The following is a 16,056-nucleotide window of genomic DNA, read 5'->3' as shown; positions in this document are numbered from 1 at the left end:
TCATGACGTTGACTGCATCTGTCACCGTTATATTTATACAATACCAGTTGAACATGACGCAGTATTACGAATGTTACTATTTAAGAGTTAAGATAAATCTTGAATGTTCTCGAAATTTTCTTTTTGGTGCAAGAGATAATTTGGAATCAATCTTTTATAATAAAATGTACCATGTGCAGTTGATACGACATAAGAATAAATAACTTTTAATCATGTGGACACTCCACGGCTAATGAACCTGAATGCAGATGTGTCTTGGCATCTTTAGTATTTCCAGGGACAAATCAACAAACCACACAAATCCCCTAACCCCGTCCCCCATTAAGTACCTAATTTAGTTCTTTAATAACCATTAAGCTTAGTTGTAGCGTTTCCTCATACATATATATAACAAAAAACATTGCAAATTCATTTGAAATATCACAAGAAAATCGATAATTGAATCAAAGAAAGAAAAATAGAAAGAAACCGTAATAAGAGAGTGACAGCTGGCGATTAACTGAAACCAATACCGGTAGTAAAATGAACGCACCAGTACAAATTAGTTATCCGCGTAATTTTAAAGGAATCTTGCTGGGGGAGGGGGGGGGGGGGGTGTGTGTTGTCCATTAGCATTGGATCATATTTCTTTTTTTTTTTAACCATCTTCCTTCCGTGTTCTGTTTTTTGACAGAAGCGTCACATTCTTTCGTTTCAAATAATTCGCATAGTAACATTTCAATTATGAATTTGTAAGAAACCATCAAAAAACAATATGGCTGCCAGATTAACTACTCTATCTATAAATGCTGTAAAAAGGCAAATTTTACTGCCATCGAAGGCGAAAGCAGTAAAACCAATGGTGCAACAACGTACTGTGTTTACTGAGACTGGTGCAATATGTCCTAAACCGGAAATTACACGTCTGGGTGTGCTGAAAGTAATGGCGTTGATCATTCCGTGTATGACATTGGGTGGATACATCAGCCGAGAGTTCGCATCCTTGCTGGAAGAACACGATATATTCTTCCCTGATGATGACGATGACTAAAGTAATAATCTCTTATTATTTAAAGGTACAGATTGGCCATTTTCGGGGGCTGCTCTGGGTCTTGAATATATATGTAAATAGTCTTCAGAAGTACAAATATACTTCTAACTAGGAATTTCTGTTTCTATATACGAAAATGTTTTATCTATATATTATGGCAGTGCCTCGAGAAATGACGAGTCATCATTAGCATGCATTTGAGGGCTAAAATTTTCGATGGTGAGCTGTGAACACAATTACTGATAAGATTAGCTTAAAAATTTCTGTTTCTGAGACTAAGATATGATTGGTCAAAGGATGGCGAATCTGTCCCATTAAAGTATGATTGATCAAAAAATCGCGAAAAAAGGATGTGCGAAATATACTTTAGTCTCGGAAACAGATTTCTTTTAGCTAAACCAATCAGTAATAGTTTTCAAATCAACCCCCTAAAATGGCGCTTCTGTCCCTTTAAGACAAACTGTTTTTCCACTTTCAGTCTGATGAACGTTGTTATGTCTGTGATAATGATTTAGATAGATCGTAGTAAAGAGTAGTGTAGTTTTGCTCGAGTTTTATAAGTTTTCAACAATATTAGAAGTCAGAAATAGTTGTGAACTGCTGCTAAATGAAGTAATCAGAGACCATGGGAATGCTTTGAAAGTAAATCTTCTAGCCATGAATATAAATAAGCTGAAAATTACTTAGAGGAATTAGTACAAGTGGAAACTGGAATCTTTCAAACATAGGCACTTGATGTTGTTGCTAATTTTGGTTAGGAGTATATGAATCATATCAAAAGGCTAATATTAAATAGAAGTAGAAATAGAGTATAGACTGTGTTCAGATAACTTGGGAAACATTATCAACACTGCCTTGTGTGTTACACAGATTCCGAATATTCTGCTATCATATTGATACTTATAGTGTGTTTATGATCATAAAATCATTCGATACACGTACACGCTCTCAGTACTGTTGCAAAATGACATTACTCGCACTTACACTTAGTTTGGTTTAATGTAAAGAAAATGTTTTCAATGCCCTCCCGTTCAAATTGCTACATACTGTCTATTTGTGTAAACTGTTCTTGATATAATTTTGTTGTGGTGTTTCCTGCACTTGTAATCTATACATTACAATATAAAGTTTTTATGTCTCTATATGAAAGATTCATTAGCCACCTAAGACTAAGTAAATATTCTGGCAGTGAGCCTAACCTCCCCATCTCCACTCGTAAATAATCATCTACTATTCTGTGTCCTCAAATACTTCTTCAGACAAAATTCAGATATATTATTGTGAATTCTATTGTTGAGGTATCAAAAGGTAATACATTGTAGATATATAAATAAAGAGTAAACATAAAAATGCATGTCTGGCAGCTGACAATTGGCTAACTCAAATTGAATCCAAAATGTTTGGTATACTACAACTGTTATCTAGCATCTGGTCGCTATAATATACAGTTGTCAACAAGAGAGAAAATTGCTGTCTCTTACCTAGCCTCTGATTGATATTGTTGTCAGTGGTGTTAGGTAACTTGAAACTGACTCTTACCTAGCCTCTGATAGCTATCATTAACAGTTACCTGACAACTGACTCTTGCTAAGCCTCTGATAGCTATCATTAACAGTTACCTGCCAACTGACTCTTGCTAAGCTTCTGATAGCTATCATTAACAGTTACCTGCCAACTGACTCTTGCTAAGCCTCTGATAGCTATCATTAACTGTTACCTGCCAGCTGACTCTTGCTAAGCTTCTGATAGCTACCGTTGACAGAGTTGTCGAAATGATAAACTTGCTGATTCTAACCTAACATCTATATGAAAATAATACACCAACAAGCTCGCAGATTCTAATGGTCTTAATAAGAGGTCTATAATTTGACCTATTTTATGCAATTACATCGACACAACTGTTCACTTTTTTCTAAATTATCTCAATCAATGCTCTAAGGCATCCACAAGAACCCTCTGGCACCCTGTAGCCACTGCAGGCATATTAAGTTTATTTTGTCACACTCAGTCGAGAGTAGCAATATGTTAAGAAGGCCTCGTCAAATTATCTTAGCTCGAGTAAGGTAGCAGAAGGCCGTATCTCTTTAAGTCTTTTTTTTTTGTCCTTGTCCTTGACCTTGACGAGATAAGGCCTACGTCCACGACCACCGCTTTGTTCGTCGTAATCAGTAAAATCGGTCACACAATATTGGCTTTCAACTACCCACCTCTCACCCCACTCAGTTAGTCATACTATGTATTTATCTACTTGAGACAAAGGTGAAATATCTGCAGAAAATCGGTCGTCTCTTGTCTTTTTCCGCCAAATTTAACGGCAGTATGACGTTGGCGTTGTTAAGTAAAGTTCTCGCATCTGATTGGATAAGAACTCATTGGATAAGATATTCTAGCGAAATATCCCGTCGCGAAAAATTAGAATTAACTTCAATAAGAATATTTCCTATTGACCTAGGCGAGCTGTGGCAAGTTTATAAAAACAAATTTGGAAGATACTATTTTCAAATGAAGATGGGCGATCTTTTTTCTTTTACTTGACGAATCGTCGCATTATTTCGTTTCGAACAATCCGAGCATAGTGACGTTAACAAACAACATGGCTGCCAGATTTACCGCTTTATGTCTAAATGCTGTAAAAAGGCAAATCGTAATGCCAACGAAAGTTAAAGCAGTCAAACCAGTAGTGCAACATCGTAATATGGTTACTGTTCACACCGAAACTGGGGGATTTAGTCCCAAACCGGAACCTGTAACTTTTTCTAGTTTCACGAGATATTCGGCGAATCTCCTTTTTTTCACTATTGTGGGTTTCGCCTTGAGCAAAGTGTGTGCATCCTTGCTGGACGAACACGATATATTCTCTTTTGATGAAGATGATGACTAATGTAATAATTTCTTACTAAAACTAAACTGTTTATTCAGAATTCATTCCAAAAATAGAGAGACTGAGTGACGCCCCATACACCCCCACCCCCTTCTAGCTACTGTCCCAGCACGAATTCACTCCTGGCGACGGGGCTGGCTGAGTGATCCTTGTCACGACTCACAGTGAATGATAAAAGGTGGATATTGAAAAAGAATGTCCTGGTGGGTAGTGAAATTATCAGCACAAGGAAAAGATCGGTATAGCTGGATTTTGCATTTTAGCCTACCTACAAATTAATATTGACCAATGATTTATATTTTCCAGGTCTGAAGAAATATCAACTTCAAAATTAGATCTTGAATGCTTCACCATGTTGAAATTGTGAAGAAACTAAAATGGAATATTTATCAAAAAAACTTTTTCGTTACCTGTCTATTTCGAAATGTTCCTATTGGTGAATTTGTGAAAAAAAAAAATTGGAAGCGTTCCTCTTTAAATCTTGAGATGAAAAAGTCTGCAACCATCAAAGGGAGGGGCTTGAAAATAATATTAAAGAAATTAATTTAGTGTCTTTTTTTAAAACTTATTTGGAATGTTAATAACTGTTAATCTTCAAAGGTCTTAGTTGTTATAGTTTATTATTCACTAATTAGTTTAGTCGGTCAAAGATATTTATGTAAAATTGGCATGATCCAAAAATATACTTGAAGCCTATAAACTGTATTACTAGGTAGTAAAGCAATGAACTGAATATAAGTCTTGACTTGTATATTTGTAATTATGTGCCCTCACATCATAGTGATTACAAGTTGTTGGTTGTGAATAATCAAAGTGATCATGAGTTCTGAATGCAATCTAACAACTCAGTTATATGAGAGTTGTGATTGAAACTTATGACTGCTATTTTTATTCACAATCAAACACAACTGGTGATCGCTACGGTGTGAGGTCTACTTTGCCCAAAAAGAACTACCTGTACTGTGTTTGTTTTGAATTGGATCCAGATTTACATAAATATCTAGACTCCACTGTACCTTTCATTTTCAAAATGTCTGCAATCTGTAACCATGATATTTTATAAGGCATGACCCAATCTTGCTTTAAAACACTGAAGACTGATTGCAGATTGTATACCAGTCAAGGCAAGATGTTTTTTTGCACATTTGGGTCCAATTCAAACTAGAAACAAGAGTTCAGTATATTTAGGTAGTAAAGTAATATACAGTATAAATCTATCTTGTATCATTTCAAGTAGTATTTATTCTACCTGAACTCAACTGGTCTGCTTGTTTTTTGCAATTGGATCTGGATCTGCTTAAATATTTTTGCTTGACTAAAGCCTGGTTTATTTATCCTTTATTTTGTTTAGAGTATATGTAGATGTCTGTTTTACACATTGTTCTTTCAATAAATTATTTACACTTTACAAAGGTTTTCTTTTCTGGATATGAAATGAATGGAGTTTAATGTCCTACTTTTTTGCAACTGAATGAGCAGACCGGTCCTTTTTGGGAGTATAGCTTTTGTGTTGTCACGATTTCAGGATAGGAGTTTAAAGCAGACTCTCGGAAAAACTTGAGTAGAATGACAACACCAGCGCAATCGAATTGGTCTCAAAATAATATCAAAGTACATGTATAGCGATTTGTACATCTCTGAGAAATAATTTGTCTAATTTGAGAATGGTTGATAAGATTAGATTTCAGAGAGTCCACATAGCTAATATTTATTTTAGTATATAGATAGGATTGTCAACTCTGCATTCCTTTTGGAGAATTCACATAACTAAAATTGTTTATTTGGTATATTATTTATCACCAACACTCATTATAGATTTATAAATATTAAAACAGACATATATACAAACAACAAATACATTTCTCACATAAATCTCAACCTGTTCAAATGATGAGTTCTTAATCGTAGGATCATAATGGATGGAAAGGTACCTGTTCTTCTAACAAAAAAAAACAGCTTGACAGGCAAGGTAATATAAGCCCAATGGCAGCTTTGATTTTAAATAAAAATATTTGGCAGTACAGTAACAATACACCTTGTGAAGCCATACTGAACAATATTATAAGTTTCGTCAGAATCTGTCAAGAATTGGGCCTTCTAGAGTGTTTACAGGCTAAAACTTAAACGCCTTTTTAAGATCAAGGGCAGTAACTCATAGTAAATTCTTCAGTTTTTCAATAGGGTTCATCCTTAGTTAATAACAAACACTCACATCAAGTTTCGCGAAAATCCATCAAGAATTTCTAGAGTGTTTGCGGACTAAAAATTGAACGCTTTTTAAGAACAAGGGCAATAACTCACACTTACTATTTTTCGATTTTTCTGATTAATAGGGTTCATCCTTGGGTGATTACACACAATCATTCCAAGTTTCGTCGAAATCAGTCAAGAATTGTGCCTTTTAGAGTGTTTACGAGTAATTGTGGACGGACGGTCCGACGAACGGCCGGACAATCTCGGATATGCATGGCACCATTATTAAGCTTCACATGTAATCGGGACATTTAGGTCGAATTACTGTAATCCAAACATCTTTCCATCACAGGCACTTGATATTTTGCTATGAGAATGAGAACGATGGGCCACAGTGGTTTTTAATTTAAAAAAAAAAAATGAATAGACAAAAAAAAAAAAAAAATTCATTTTCAAATGAGAACATTGGTCCACCATACTCTCGTCTCTTTCCGCATAAGGGCAGTATGACGTCGGCGTTGTTAAGTAAAGTTCTCGCATCTGATTGGATAAGAACTCATTGGATAAGATATTCTAGCGAAATATCTCGTCGCGAAAAATTAGAATCAATTTCTATTAGAATATTTTCTATTGACCCAGGCGAGCTGTGGCAAGTTTATAAAAACAAATTTGGCAAAAACTAGCTTCAAAGGAAGATGATGATGTCATGACGATCTTTTCTTGGAGGAATCGTCGCATTATTTCGTTTCGACCAATTAGAGCATAGTGACGTTAAAAAACAACATGGCTGCCAGATTTTCCGCCTTAAGTCTAAATGCTGTAAAAAGGCAAATAATGCCACCGAAAGTTAAAGCAGTAAAACCAGTGGTGCAACATCGTAATATGGTTTCTATTTACACCGAATATGGTGGATTTAGTCCCAAACCGGAACCTGTAACTTTTTCTAGTTTCACGAGATATTCGGCGAATCTCCTTTTTTTCACTATTGTAGGTTGCTACTTGAGCAAAGTGTGTGCATCCTTGCTGGCCGAACACGATATATTCTATTTTGATGAAAATGATGACTAATGTAATAATCTCTTACTAAAACTACTGTTTATTTCAGAATTCATTCCAAAAATAGAGAGACTGAGTGACGCACCGTCGTTAGTGTGACACCCCCACCCCCTTCTAGCTACTGACTGTCCCAGCACGAATTCACTCCTGGCGACGTGACTGGCTGAATGATCCTTGTCACGACTCACGGTGCATGATAAAAGATGTTGAAAAAGAATGTAACACTGTCCTGGTGGGTAGTGGAATTAGCAGCAAAAGGAAAAGAGCTTTATTAGGACCCCTAAAACATTGATTCCTTTTTTAGAAAAACTATCCGTATAGCTGGGTTTTGCATTTTAGCCTACCTACAAATTAATATTGACCAATGATTTATATTTTCCAGGTCTGAAGAAATATCAACTTCAAAATTAGATCTTGAATGCTTCACCATGTTGAAATTGTGAAGAAACTAAAATGGAATATTTATCAAAAAAACTTTTTCGTTACCTGTCTATTTTGAAATGTTCCTATTGGTGAATTTGTGAAAAAAAAATTTGGAAGCCTGATTGCAACCATTAGAGGGAGGGGGCTTGAAGATAATATTAAAGAAATAAACTTAGCGTCTTTTTTTTTCAAACTTATTTGGAATGTTAATAATTGTTAATCTTAAAAGGTCTTAGTTGTTATAGTTTATTATTCACTAATTAGTTTAGTGTCAAAGATATTTATGTAAAACTGGCATGATCCAAAAATAAACTTGAAGCCTATAAACTGTATTACTAGGTAGTAAAGCAATGAACTGAATATAAGTCTTGACTTGTATATTTGTAATTATGTGCCCTCACATCATAGTGATCACCAGTTGTGTATGGTTGTGATTACTAGTTGTGTCTGGTTGTGAATAATCGAAGTGATCATGACTTCCAAACACAATCTAACAACTCAGTTATATGAGAGTTGCGATTGAAACTTATGACCGCTAATTTTATCCACAACCAAGCACAACTGATGATCGCTATGGTATGAGGTCTACTTTACCCCAAAAAAACTACCTGTACTGTGTTTGTTTTGAATTGGATCCAGATTTACATAAATATCTAGACTCCACTGTACCTTTCATTTACAAAATGTCTGCAATCTGTAACCATGATATTTTATAAGGCATGACCCAATCTTGCTTTAAAACACTGAAGACTGATTGCAGATTGTATACCAGTCAAGCCAAGATGTTTTTTTGCACATTTGGATCCAATTCAAACTAGAAACAAGAGTTCAGTATATTTAGGTAGTAAAGTAATATACAGTATAAATCTATCTTGTATCATTTCAAGTAGTATTTATTTTACCTGAACTCAACTGGTCTGCTTGTTTTTTGTAATTGGATGTGCTTAAATATTTTTGCTTGACTAAAACCTGGTTTATTTATCCTTTATTTTGTTTAGAGTATATATAGATGTCTGTTTTACACATTGTTCTTTCAATAAATTATTTACACTTTACAAAGGTTTTCCTACTTTTCTACAACTGAATGAGCAGACCTGTCCTTTTTGGGAGTATAGCTTTTGTGTTGTCACGATTTCAGGATAGGAGTTTAAACCAGACTCTCGGAAAAACTAGAATGGCAACATCGGTGCAATCGAATTGGTCTCAAAATAATATCAAAGTACATGTATAGAGATTTATACATCTCTAGAGAATTAGAAAAAGAAGACTGGCAAAATAATTTGTCTACTTTGAGAATAGTTGATAAGATTAGATTTCAGAGAGTCCACATATACATTTATATTAGTATATAGATAGGCACTCTGCATCCCTTTTGGAGAATTCACATAACTAAAATTTTTTATTTAATATATTATTTATCACCTAAACACATTATAAATTTATAAATATTATTAAAACAGACATATATACAGAGTGTTTGCGGACTAAAAATTGAACGCGTTTTAAGAACAAGGGCAATAACTCACACTTAATGTTTTTCGATTTTTCTGATTAATAGGGTTCATCCATGGGTGATTACACACAATCATTCCAAGTTTCGTCGAAATCAGTCAAGAATTGTGCCTTCTAGAGTGTTTACGAGTAATTGTGAACGGCCGGACAATGTCGAACATGCATGGTACCATTATTAAGCTTCACATGTAATCAGGACATTGAGAGGGCTCTTCGGTGACATTCACCAATATCATTTAGGTCGATCGAATTACTGTATTAATCCAAACATCTTTCCATCACAGGGACTTGATATTTTGCTATGAGAATGAGAACGAAGGGCCACAGTGGTTTTTAATTTTTTTTTTTTTTCTGAAAATTAAAAAAATATTACGATGAAAAAATTGAATAAAAAAAAATAGACAAAAAATAAATGAAATAAAAATTAATTAAAAAAAAAAGAAAACTTAGAAAAAAAAATTTAACAAAAAAAATCAACAAAATAAATAACAAAATTGATTTAAGAAAAAAATGAATAGACAAAAAAAAAAGATTAAATTCATTTTCAAATGAGAACATTGGTCCACCATTACTCTCGTCTCTTTCCGCATAACGGCAGTATGACGTCGGCGTTGTTAAGTAAAGTTCTCGCATCTGATTGGATAAGAACTCATTGGATAAGATATTCTAGCGAAATATCTCGTCGCGAAAAATTAGAATCAATTTCTATTAGAATATTTTCTATTGACCCAGGCGAGTCGTGACAAGTTTATAAAAACAAATTTGGCAAAAACTAGCTTCAAAGGAAGATGATGATGTCATGACGATCTTTTCTCTTTTTCTTGGAGGAATCGTCGCATTGTTTCGTTTCGAGCATAGTGACGTTAAAAAACAACATGGCTGCCAGATTTACCGCCTTTAGTCTAAATGCTGTAAAGAGGCAAATTTTAATGCCACCGAAAGTGAAAGCAGTAAAACCAGCGGTTCAACATCGTAATACGGTTACTGTTCACACTGAAACTGGTGGATATTGTCCCAAACCGGAACCTGTATCTTATTATAATTTCACCGTACTTTTGGCGAATTGCGTTATTTTCGGTTTTGTGGGTGCCTACATAAGCAAAAAGTTTGCAGCTGTGCTGGAAGAACACGATATATTCTATTTTGATGATGAAGACTAATGTAATAATCTCTTACTAAAACTACTGTTTATTTCAGAATTCACTCCAAAAATAGAGACTGAGGGCATAACCTTCTTCAGTTCAGCAAAGATTGATTCATTTACAGTGTCTTTGTACAAAATCAAAAAGATCTAGATAAAGGAAAAGAACTTTAGGACTAAAAACATTAATTCATTTTCTGAAAAACTACAAACTTATATCTACCAATTATATTTTTCAGATATCAACTTCAAAATAAGATCTTGAATTCTACACCATGTTGAAACTGTGAAGAAACTGAATAGAATATTTATCAAAAAAACCTTTTTTGTTACCTGTCTATTTCGAATTTGTGACAATTTTTTTTGAAGTGTGTCTCTTAAATCTTGAGATGAAAAAGTCAGCAACCATCAGAGGGAGGAGCTTGAAAATAATATTAAAGAAATTAATTTAGCGTCTTTTTTTTCAAACTTATTTGGAATGTTAATAATTGTTAATCTTAAAAGGTCTTAGTTGTTATAGTTTATTATTCACTAATTAGTTTTGTCGGTCAAGAGATATTTATGTAAAATTGGCATGATCCAAAAATAAACTGAATATAAGTCTTGACTTGTATATTTGTAATTGTTGTGCTCTCACATCATAGTGATTACCAGTTGTGAATAATGAAAGTGACCATGAACACAACTAACAATTCAGTTATATGATAGTTGTGGTTGAAACTTATGACTGCTATTCTTATTCACAATTATATCAAATGGAAGGGAGTTTTACTTCCTACCTTTCAGCACCTGATTTAGCTTATAAATGAAGACAGATCCTTTTTCAGAGTTGGGGGATTGTACCAATTATCAAACATATTTATAGTTTGTTGTGTAGATAAAGTCCACGATTTCTGTTTGGAGTGGAACTTGGGAAACACTGGAGTGCAATCAGAATATTTCATCAGCAACATTTGATAAAAAGCCTGACACCATATTGGTCTTTCAGGTCTAAATATAACTTATAGTATAGCGATTCATACATTTAGAAATTTCACAAAACAAAGACAAAACAATATTGCATCCCATTGGTTGAGTCTACATAACTAAAATTGTTTATTTGGTACATTATCAATCACCAACACTCATTATAGATTTATAAATATTTTTAAAACAGACATATATACAAACAACAAATACATTTCTCACATAAATCTCAACCCGTTTCAAATGATGAGTTCTCAATCGCAGCAACATAATGAATGGAGAGGTACCGGTTGTCCTAACAAAAAAATTATAAAGTCCCCAAAATATGTTACATCATCTCTTCTCGAATTTCAACTTGGTTATATTTAGAAAATAGAAAATCATATCTTTCAGAGTGTTCACATATTAGTAGCAAATGTTTATTTTGTATTCATATGTGAAGGAATTTGATTTACAGCACAAAATGTCCATAAGTCCAAACGAATCCCATCATTGATCTCATCATGTCCTCTATTTTCTCTCCTAGACTAAGATTTATCTGTATCGTTCAGTTCTTTCTCTAGTTTCTCTAGTTGTTGTTTGGAGGCCTCATCAACTTCATCTTCTACCTGATAAATCAATTGATAAACATTGAAATTAAAAAGATCGTAAAGAAGTTTCTTAATTTTTTTTATGTGTATCTGGGAATTTGCACCAGTCCAATTTTCTATTAAACATCGGTGGTTCCTGCAATTCTACTAAAATTAAGTGTTTGGTGACATCCCGAAGAGCCTTAAGATCCAAGGATATTTGGCGTTGAGTGACGGAATAGCATATACTTCTCCTTTTAAAAATGAAGCCAAACAAGAACTGGGATAACGAACATGCCAGAAATGTCGCAATTAAATAAATGGAATTTTCTAGTAAAATGCAGGACTATCCTACCTGTTCTACGGAGACGACTTCTGGAATATAGAACTGTAACATGTTCTGTACTCCAGATTTTAACGTGACCACTGAGCTCGGACAACTTGTACATGATCCCTGCAACTTTAACTTTACAACTCCATTGTCAAAACCCTGAAAAAATAAACCTGAAGTAATTAATATTGAACAGATGAGATGATTAGCAAACTAATTTTAATTGGACGAGGGTACAGCTATTGACAAATCTGATTCACTATTTACAAATATGTGAAAATGAGTCTCTTAATTTGATACGCTCAGTGCTTAGTTATACTCTACATGTATCATTGCTAATTGATCATACACAATAATGATGCAGGTTACACAGACTACAAAGAGGTAAAACAAGTGATTGGTGACAAAAATATTGGCTCATATTGCCCCTTTGCTATTAGATAAAACCTAACTGCAGATTAGTTTAACTAAAGAAATATTATGAATTATCCAATATTGATTAAGAAAAATGTTGGGTTTATCAGGGGTGGAAAGAAATATTAAAAAGAAACAAACCATATAAACAATATCACCCCCATCTTCCTGTACTGTAGGTCGAATTCTAGTATCTAATAATTCTTTTATCATTAATACTGTTTCATCATCATCAGGGTGAATTTCTGAAATATTAAATATATTGTATTTTTGGACATTATTCATGATGAATATAAAATACTGTCTAAGATTTCATGGATTGTAGTGCCAAGACACAGTATGGTTTTATTTTTGTTTACCTTCAATAACTCTATTCAGTTCAAGATTTAAAATGAAAACTAAACACCAATATTACCTGTATCATTAGAAGGCTGTTCATCTGTTAAAACAGGTAAACCACTAGCAAAGAAATCCATGATGGTGGCATATATCTCGGGATTCATTACGCTCCATTCTACTTCATCATCTGACTGTAATATTCAATAATCAATAGATATAGGTAAATACTGAATATAATAATCAATAGTTATTGGTAATTAATTAAGGTAGGAATGATCCAAGCATGAGATTGGAAAGTCAAGTTAAAGACTGGGCATGAAGATACCTACATAACCCCTAGTATGCTGTCACTGGTTAACCTTACACAGAGTTCAATCAAAGTAACATGTCAATTTGAAGATTTCATACATATTTCGAATATATGTGACAGGCTATTGGATGAAGGATAAAATATTTTCAAACCTTAGTAATAGTGATAAAATCAGAACCGAAGAAAACACCTTTCACCCCATCTATACGGAATAACTGTCTAGAAAATATAAATATAGTATATCAATTAATAGATACATTTCAACTCTTAAAACCGACGTGAACCAATCTGTGTTTGAGCAAGCGTGTTGATTGGCTGGTTTGAAAATCGTGACATAAATATTAATCATCTCGGCCCGAACATGATTTTTACCTGCTTAAGCGAAACACAGTAGAAATTTATTAGTTTCAGAGTGCTTAAGAGAAGATACAGGTATAAATATATAATAATTAATGATTAATACTTACTTAGCAAGAGGAGAAGAAGCAGCAGATCTAACATTAGGGAAATCGATTGTTCCAGATTCTAAAACTTTAACTCCAGGTACATATTTTAAACTGTTAGGATTCGGGGTATCGAATGTCTGTATAAACATACAGCGAACTGGAAAACAAAATCATATGATTCGGGGTATCGAATGTCTGTATAAACATACAGCGAACTGGAAAACAAAATCATATGATTCGGGGTATCGAAGGTCTGTATAAACATACAGCGAACTGGAAAACAAAATCATATGATTCGGGGTATCGAAGGTCTGTATAAACATACAGCGAACTGGAAAACAAAATCATATGATTCGGGGTATCGAAGGTCTGTATAAACATACAACGAACTGGAAAACAAAATCATATGATTCGGGGTATCGAATGTCTGTATAAACATACAGCGAACTGGAAAACAAAATCATATGATTCGGGGTATCGAAGGTCTGTATAAACATACAGCGTACTGGAAAACAAAATCATATGATTCGGGGTATCGAATGTCTGTATAAACATACAGCGAACTGGAAAACAAAATCATATGATTCGGGGTATCGAAGGTCTGTATAAAAACATACAGCGAACTGGAAAACAAAATCATATGGCATTAAATCACGAAGAGTTGCTGTAAGAATGAGTTGTAGTGACATTGTCATTTAATAATTTAAAATTAAATTCTTATCTTTAGAGAGTCTACCAGACCAGAGCTCATCTCATCTCAAGAAATTTTGATCATTTAATCAATCGTTTAGATCATAACTAGACATCTCGATCTCCCAGATACTTAACTATTCAGAGAAAAGGTACTGTTTTCCACTTTTTAAGTCAATAGATATTTTTGCACATAGAAATGTACAGTTACCAGTAATAGAAATTTGTTACAAAGGAAACTTTGAACTTATTCTTTGAATTCAATACTTTGCAGAACATGACTTATGCAAACCCAAGATCAGAATAAGAAATGCTCTAAGTCATATCACTGACAGATCTGCAACACTTCGCAATTTCATTGGCATTGCCTACCAACCTGGATTTCGTATTATTTGTGGTTTTAAAACAAGACATTTTCCGTGTTGGTGTCTGTTGAGGGTGTGGATACATTGAGTTCTTATCGTCTGAACTGTCAGAGATGGGGTGAGAAATCTGAAATATAATTCAAAATAATTAGATCTAAATGTAAACAAAACGAAAGTAGAGCTCCAAAAGTTGCGTAAGTGAAATATAAGAGAGATGTTGATCTTTATAATATAAGTTTCAGTCGGAAAATGAGATCAATTAAAACCATACCATTTTTGAAAAGAAATCAAAACGAGAAATAATGTAAATATTACATCAGTACCTTCCAAAATCTTTGTGAAAGCGCCGTCGAAATAAATTTTGCATTGTTATGCGCGCGGCCATATTGAAGTTTCGGTCAAGGTCAATCGAAAAAAAATAAAGACTTTTGGTAAATAAAAAATATTAAGAAAATAAAATTGTTGAATACATTCATAAAGTTTCGTATACAGCAATAATTTACATATTTCATCTTGATTTATTTTTTACGAGGCTTTGAAAATTAACCGGAAATACTACAGATGCGAAGCTGATAAGCGTCCCTGGCTACTCAAAAGAAAACGAAAGTAGACCATAAACAATAACAAAAAAGCTCAATCAACATTATTTCAATTATTCGATTGTTTTTAAGGTATATTTTCAATATTTTCAATTGATAATTTTGTCGCTGTTTAATTTTATATCACACGCAAAAATCACAGAATTTGTGATCATCTCATTTTTGTCAGTTTTGTAATGTTCTGCCTTCATGTTCATGAATCATTTACCTGATTAATTTTACAGTTTTCAACTTTATGCCTAACAAGATGCCAACCAATGCCAAGGTTTTGATACATTATGGTCCATACGAAACTTGTGGTATTGTGATTCATAGAGAAGCCAGGCTAGAGGGTTTACAGGGTAGGTGATATCATTTGTTTCTAATCTTATTGTCAGAAGGATAAGATATGTTTCTCTCAAACAGCCTCATTTTGATAACTTCAAACAAGAAAGATGTAGTTGAGACATAATAATAATAATAGTTTTAAGAAATATTTCATATGGGTCAGAATTAGGTCCATTATACCAAACATTCAGCTCACTACTTTCTTCCGATTCCCCCTGTTTTATGAAAATTGACAGAACGTCAAAAGCCATTGATGCAGCCCAAGCGGAAAAACAAAGACTTTTTATTTTGCATGAAGATGAAAAGAGATTCATACATCTGATGCAATAGGTATTTTTGATTATAATGATATATTTTCTCTATTACAGAGGTAATGTGGTTTAGTAAGATTTCACTGTATAAACTTATAACTGTTTTGATGTATGATTTCTGTTATCTCTATTATAGAGGTAATGGAGAAAGAT

General features: G+C 33.6%; 4 protein-coding genes across 4 annotated transcripts in view; 3 read left to right on the top strand and 1 right to left on the bottom strand.

The window, feature by feature from the left end:
• Nucleotides 1-743: 743 nt before the first annotated feature.
• Nucleotides 744-2,032, top strand: LOTGIDRAFT_149539 (hypothetical protein; the record flags this gene model as incomplete). Its single annotated transcript, XM_009047025.1, has 2 exons — nt 744-1,030; nt 1,507-2,032. A coding segment is annotated over exon 1 (272 nt), but the record flags the coding sequence as incomplete, so codon positions are not given.
• A 1,584-nt stretch (nt 2,033-3,616) lies between these two features.
• Nucleotides 3,617-8,637, top strand: LOTGIDRAFT_185103 (hypothetical protein). Its single transcript, XM_009047024.1, has 3 exons — nt 3,617-3,912; nt 4,218-4,699; nt 7,999-8,637. Exon 1 carries the CDS (start codon nt 3,624-3,626, stop codon nt 3,909-3,911), a length of 288 nt encoding a protein of 95 aa, XP_009045272.1. The 5' UTR covers nt 3,617-3,623; the 3' UTR covers nt 3,912; nt 4,218-4,699; nt 7,999-8,637.
• Nucleotides 8,638-11,367: 2,730 nt separating this feature from the next.
• On the bottom strand, nt 11,368-15,047 carry LOTGIDRAFT_211912 (hypothetical protein). Its single transcript, XM_009047023.1, has 8 exons — nt 14,990-15,047; nt 14,678-14,793; nt 13,633-13,768; nt 13,318-13,384; nt 12,932-13,046; nt 12,658-12,761; nt 12,127-12,261; nt 11,368-11,810 (listed from the first exon to the last, which is right to left on the bottom strand). The coding sequence occupies exons 1-8, from the start codon at nt 15,031-15,033 to the stop codon at nt 11,730-11,732; spliced, it is 798 nt and encodes a 265-aa protein (XP_009045271.1). The 5' UTR covers nt 15,034-15,047; the 3' UTR covers nt 11,368-11,729.
• Nucleotides 15,048-15,266: 219 nt separating this feature from the next.
• LOTGIDRAFT_156350 (hypothetical protein) overlaps nt 15,267-16,056 on the top strand; it is a 2,110-nt gene continuing 1,320 nt past the window's right edge. Inside the window, exons 1-2 of the mRNA XM_009047022.1 lie at nt 15,267-15,337; nt 15,490-15,606. Coding sequence (XP_009045270.1) covers nt 15,513-15,606 — 94 coding nt within the window. The 5' untranslated portion in view covers nt 15,267-15,337; nt 15,490-15,512. The remainder of the gene's footprint in view (nt 15,338-15,489; nt 15,607-16,056) is intronic.

The sequence above is a fragment of the Lottia gigantea genome (genome assembly GCF_000327385.1).
Source record: "Lottia gigantea unplaced genomic scaffold LOTGIsca_11, whole genome shotgun sequence".
Lineage (NCBI taxonomy): Eukaryota > Metazoa > Mollusca > Gastropoda > Lottiidae > Lottia > Lottia gigantea.
The sequence above is the reverse complement of the archived record's forward strand: the minus strand, read 5'-3'. Positions and strand labels throughout refer to the sequence as shown.

What these genes read in the sequence shown, in the direction of transcription:
- LOTGIDRAFT_211912 (XM_009047023.1), bottom strand. Translation starts at nt 15,033, where the DNA reads ATGCAAAATTTATTTCGACGGCGCTTTCACAAAGATTTTGGAAG. An exon ending in TTTCACAAAGATTTTGGAAG is followed by an intron (nt 14,794 to 14,989) that starts GTACTGATGTAA and finishes ATTATATTTCAG; the next exon opens with ATTTCTCACCCCATCTCTGA. An exon ending in GGGGTGATATTGTTTATATG is followed by an intron (nt 12,262 to 12,657) that starts GTTTGTTTCTTT and finishes TTATTTTTTCAG; the next exon opens with GGTTTTGACAATGGAGTTGT.
- LOTGIDRAFT_185103 (XM_009047024.1), top strand. Translation starts at nt 3,624, where the DNA reads ATGGCTGCCAGATTTACCGCTTTATGTCTAAATGCTGTAAAAAGGCAA.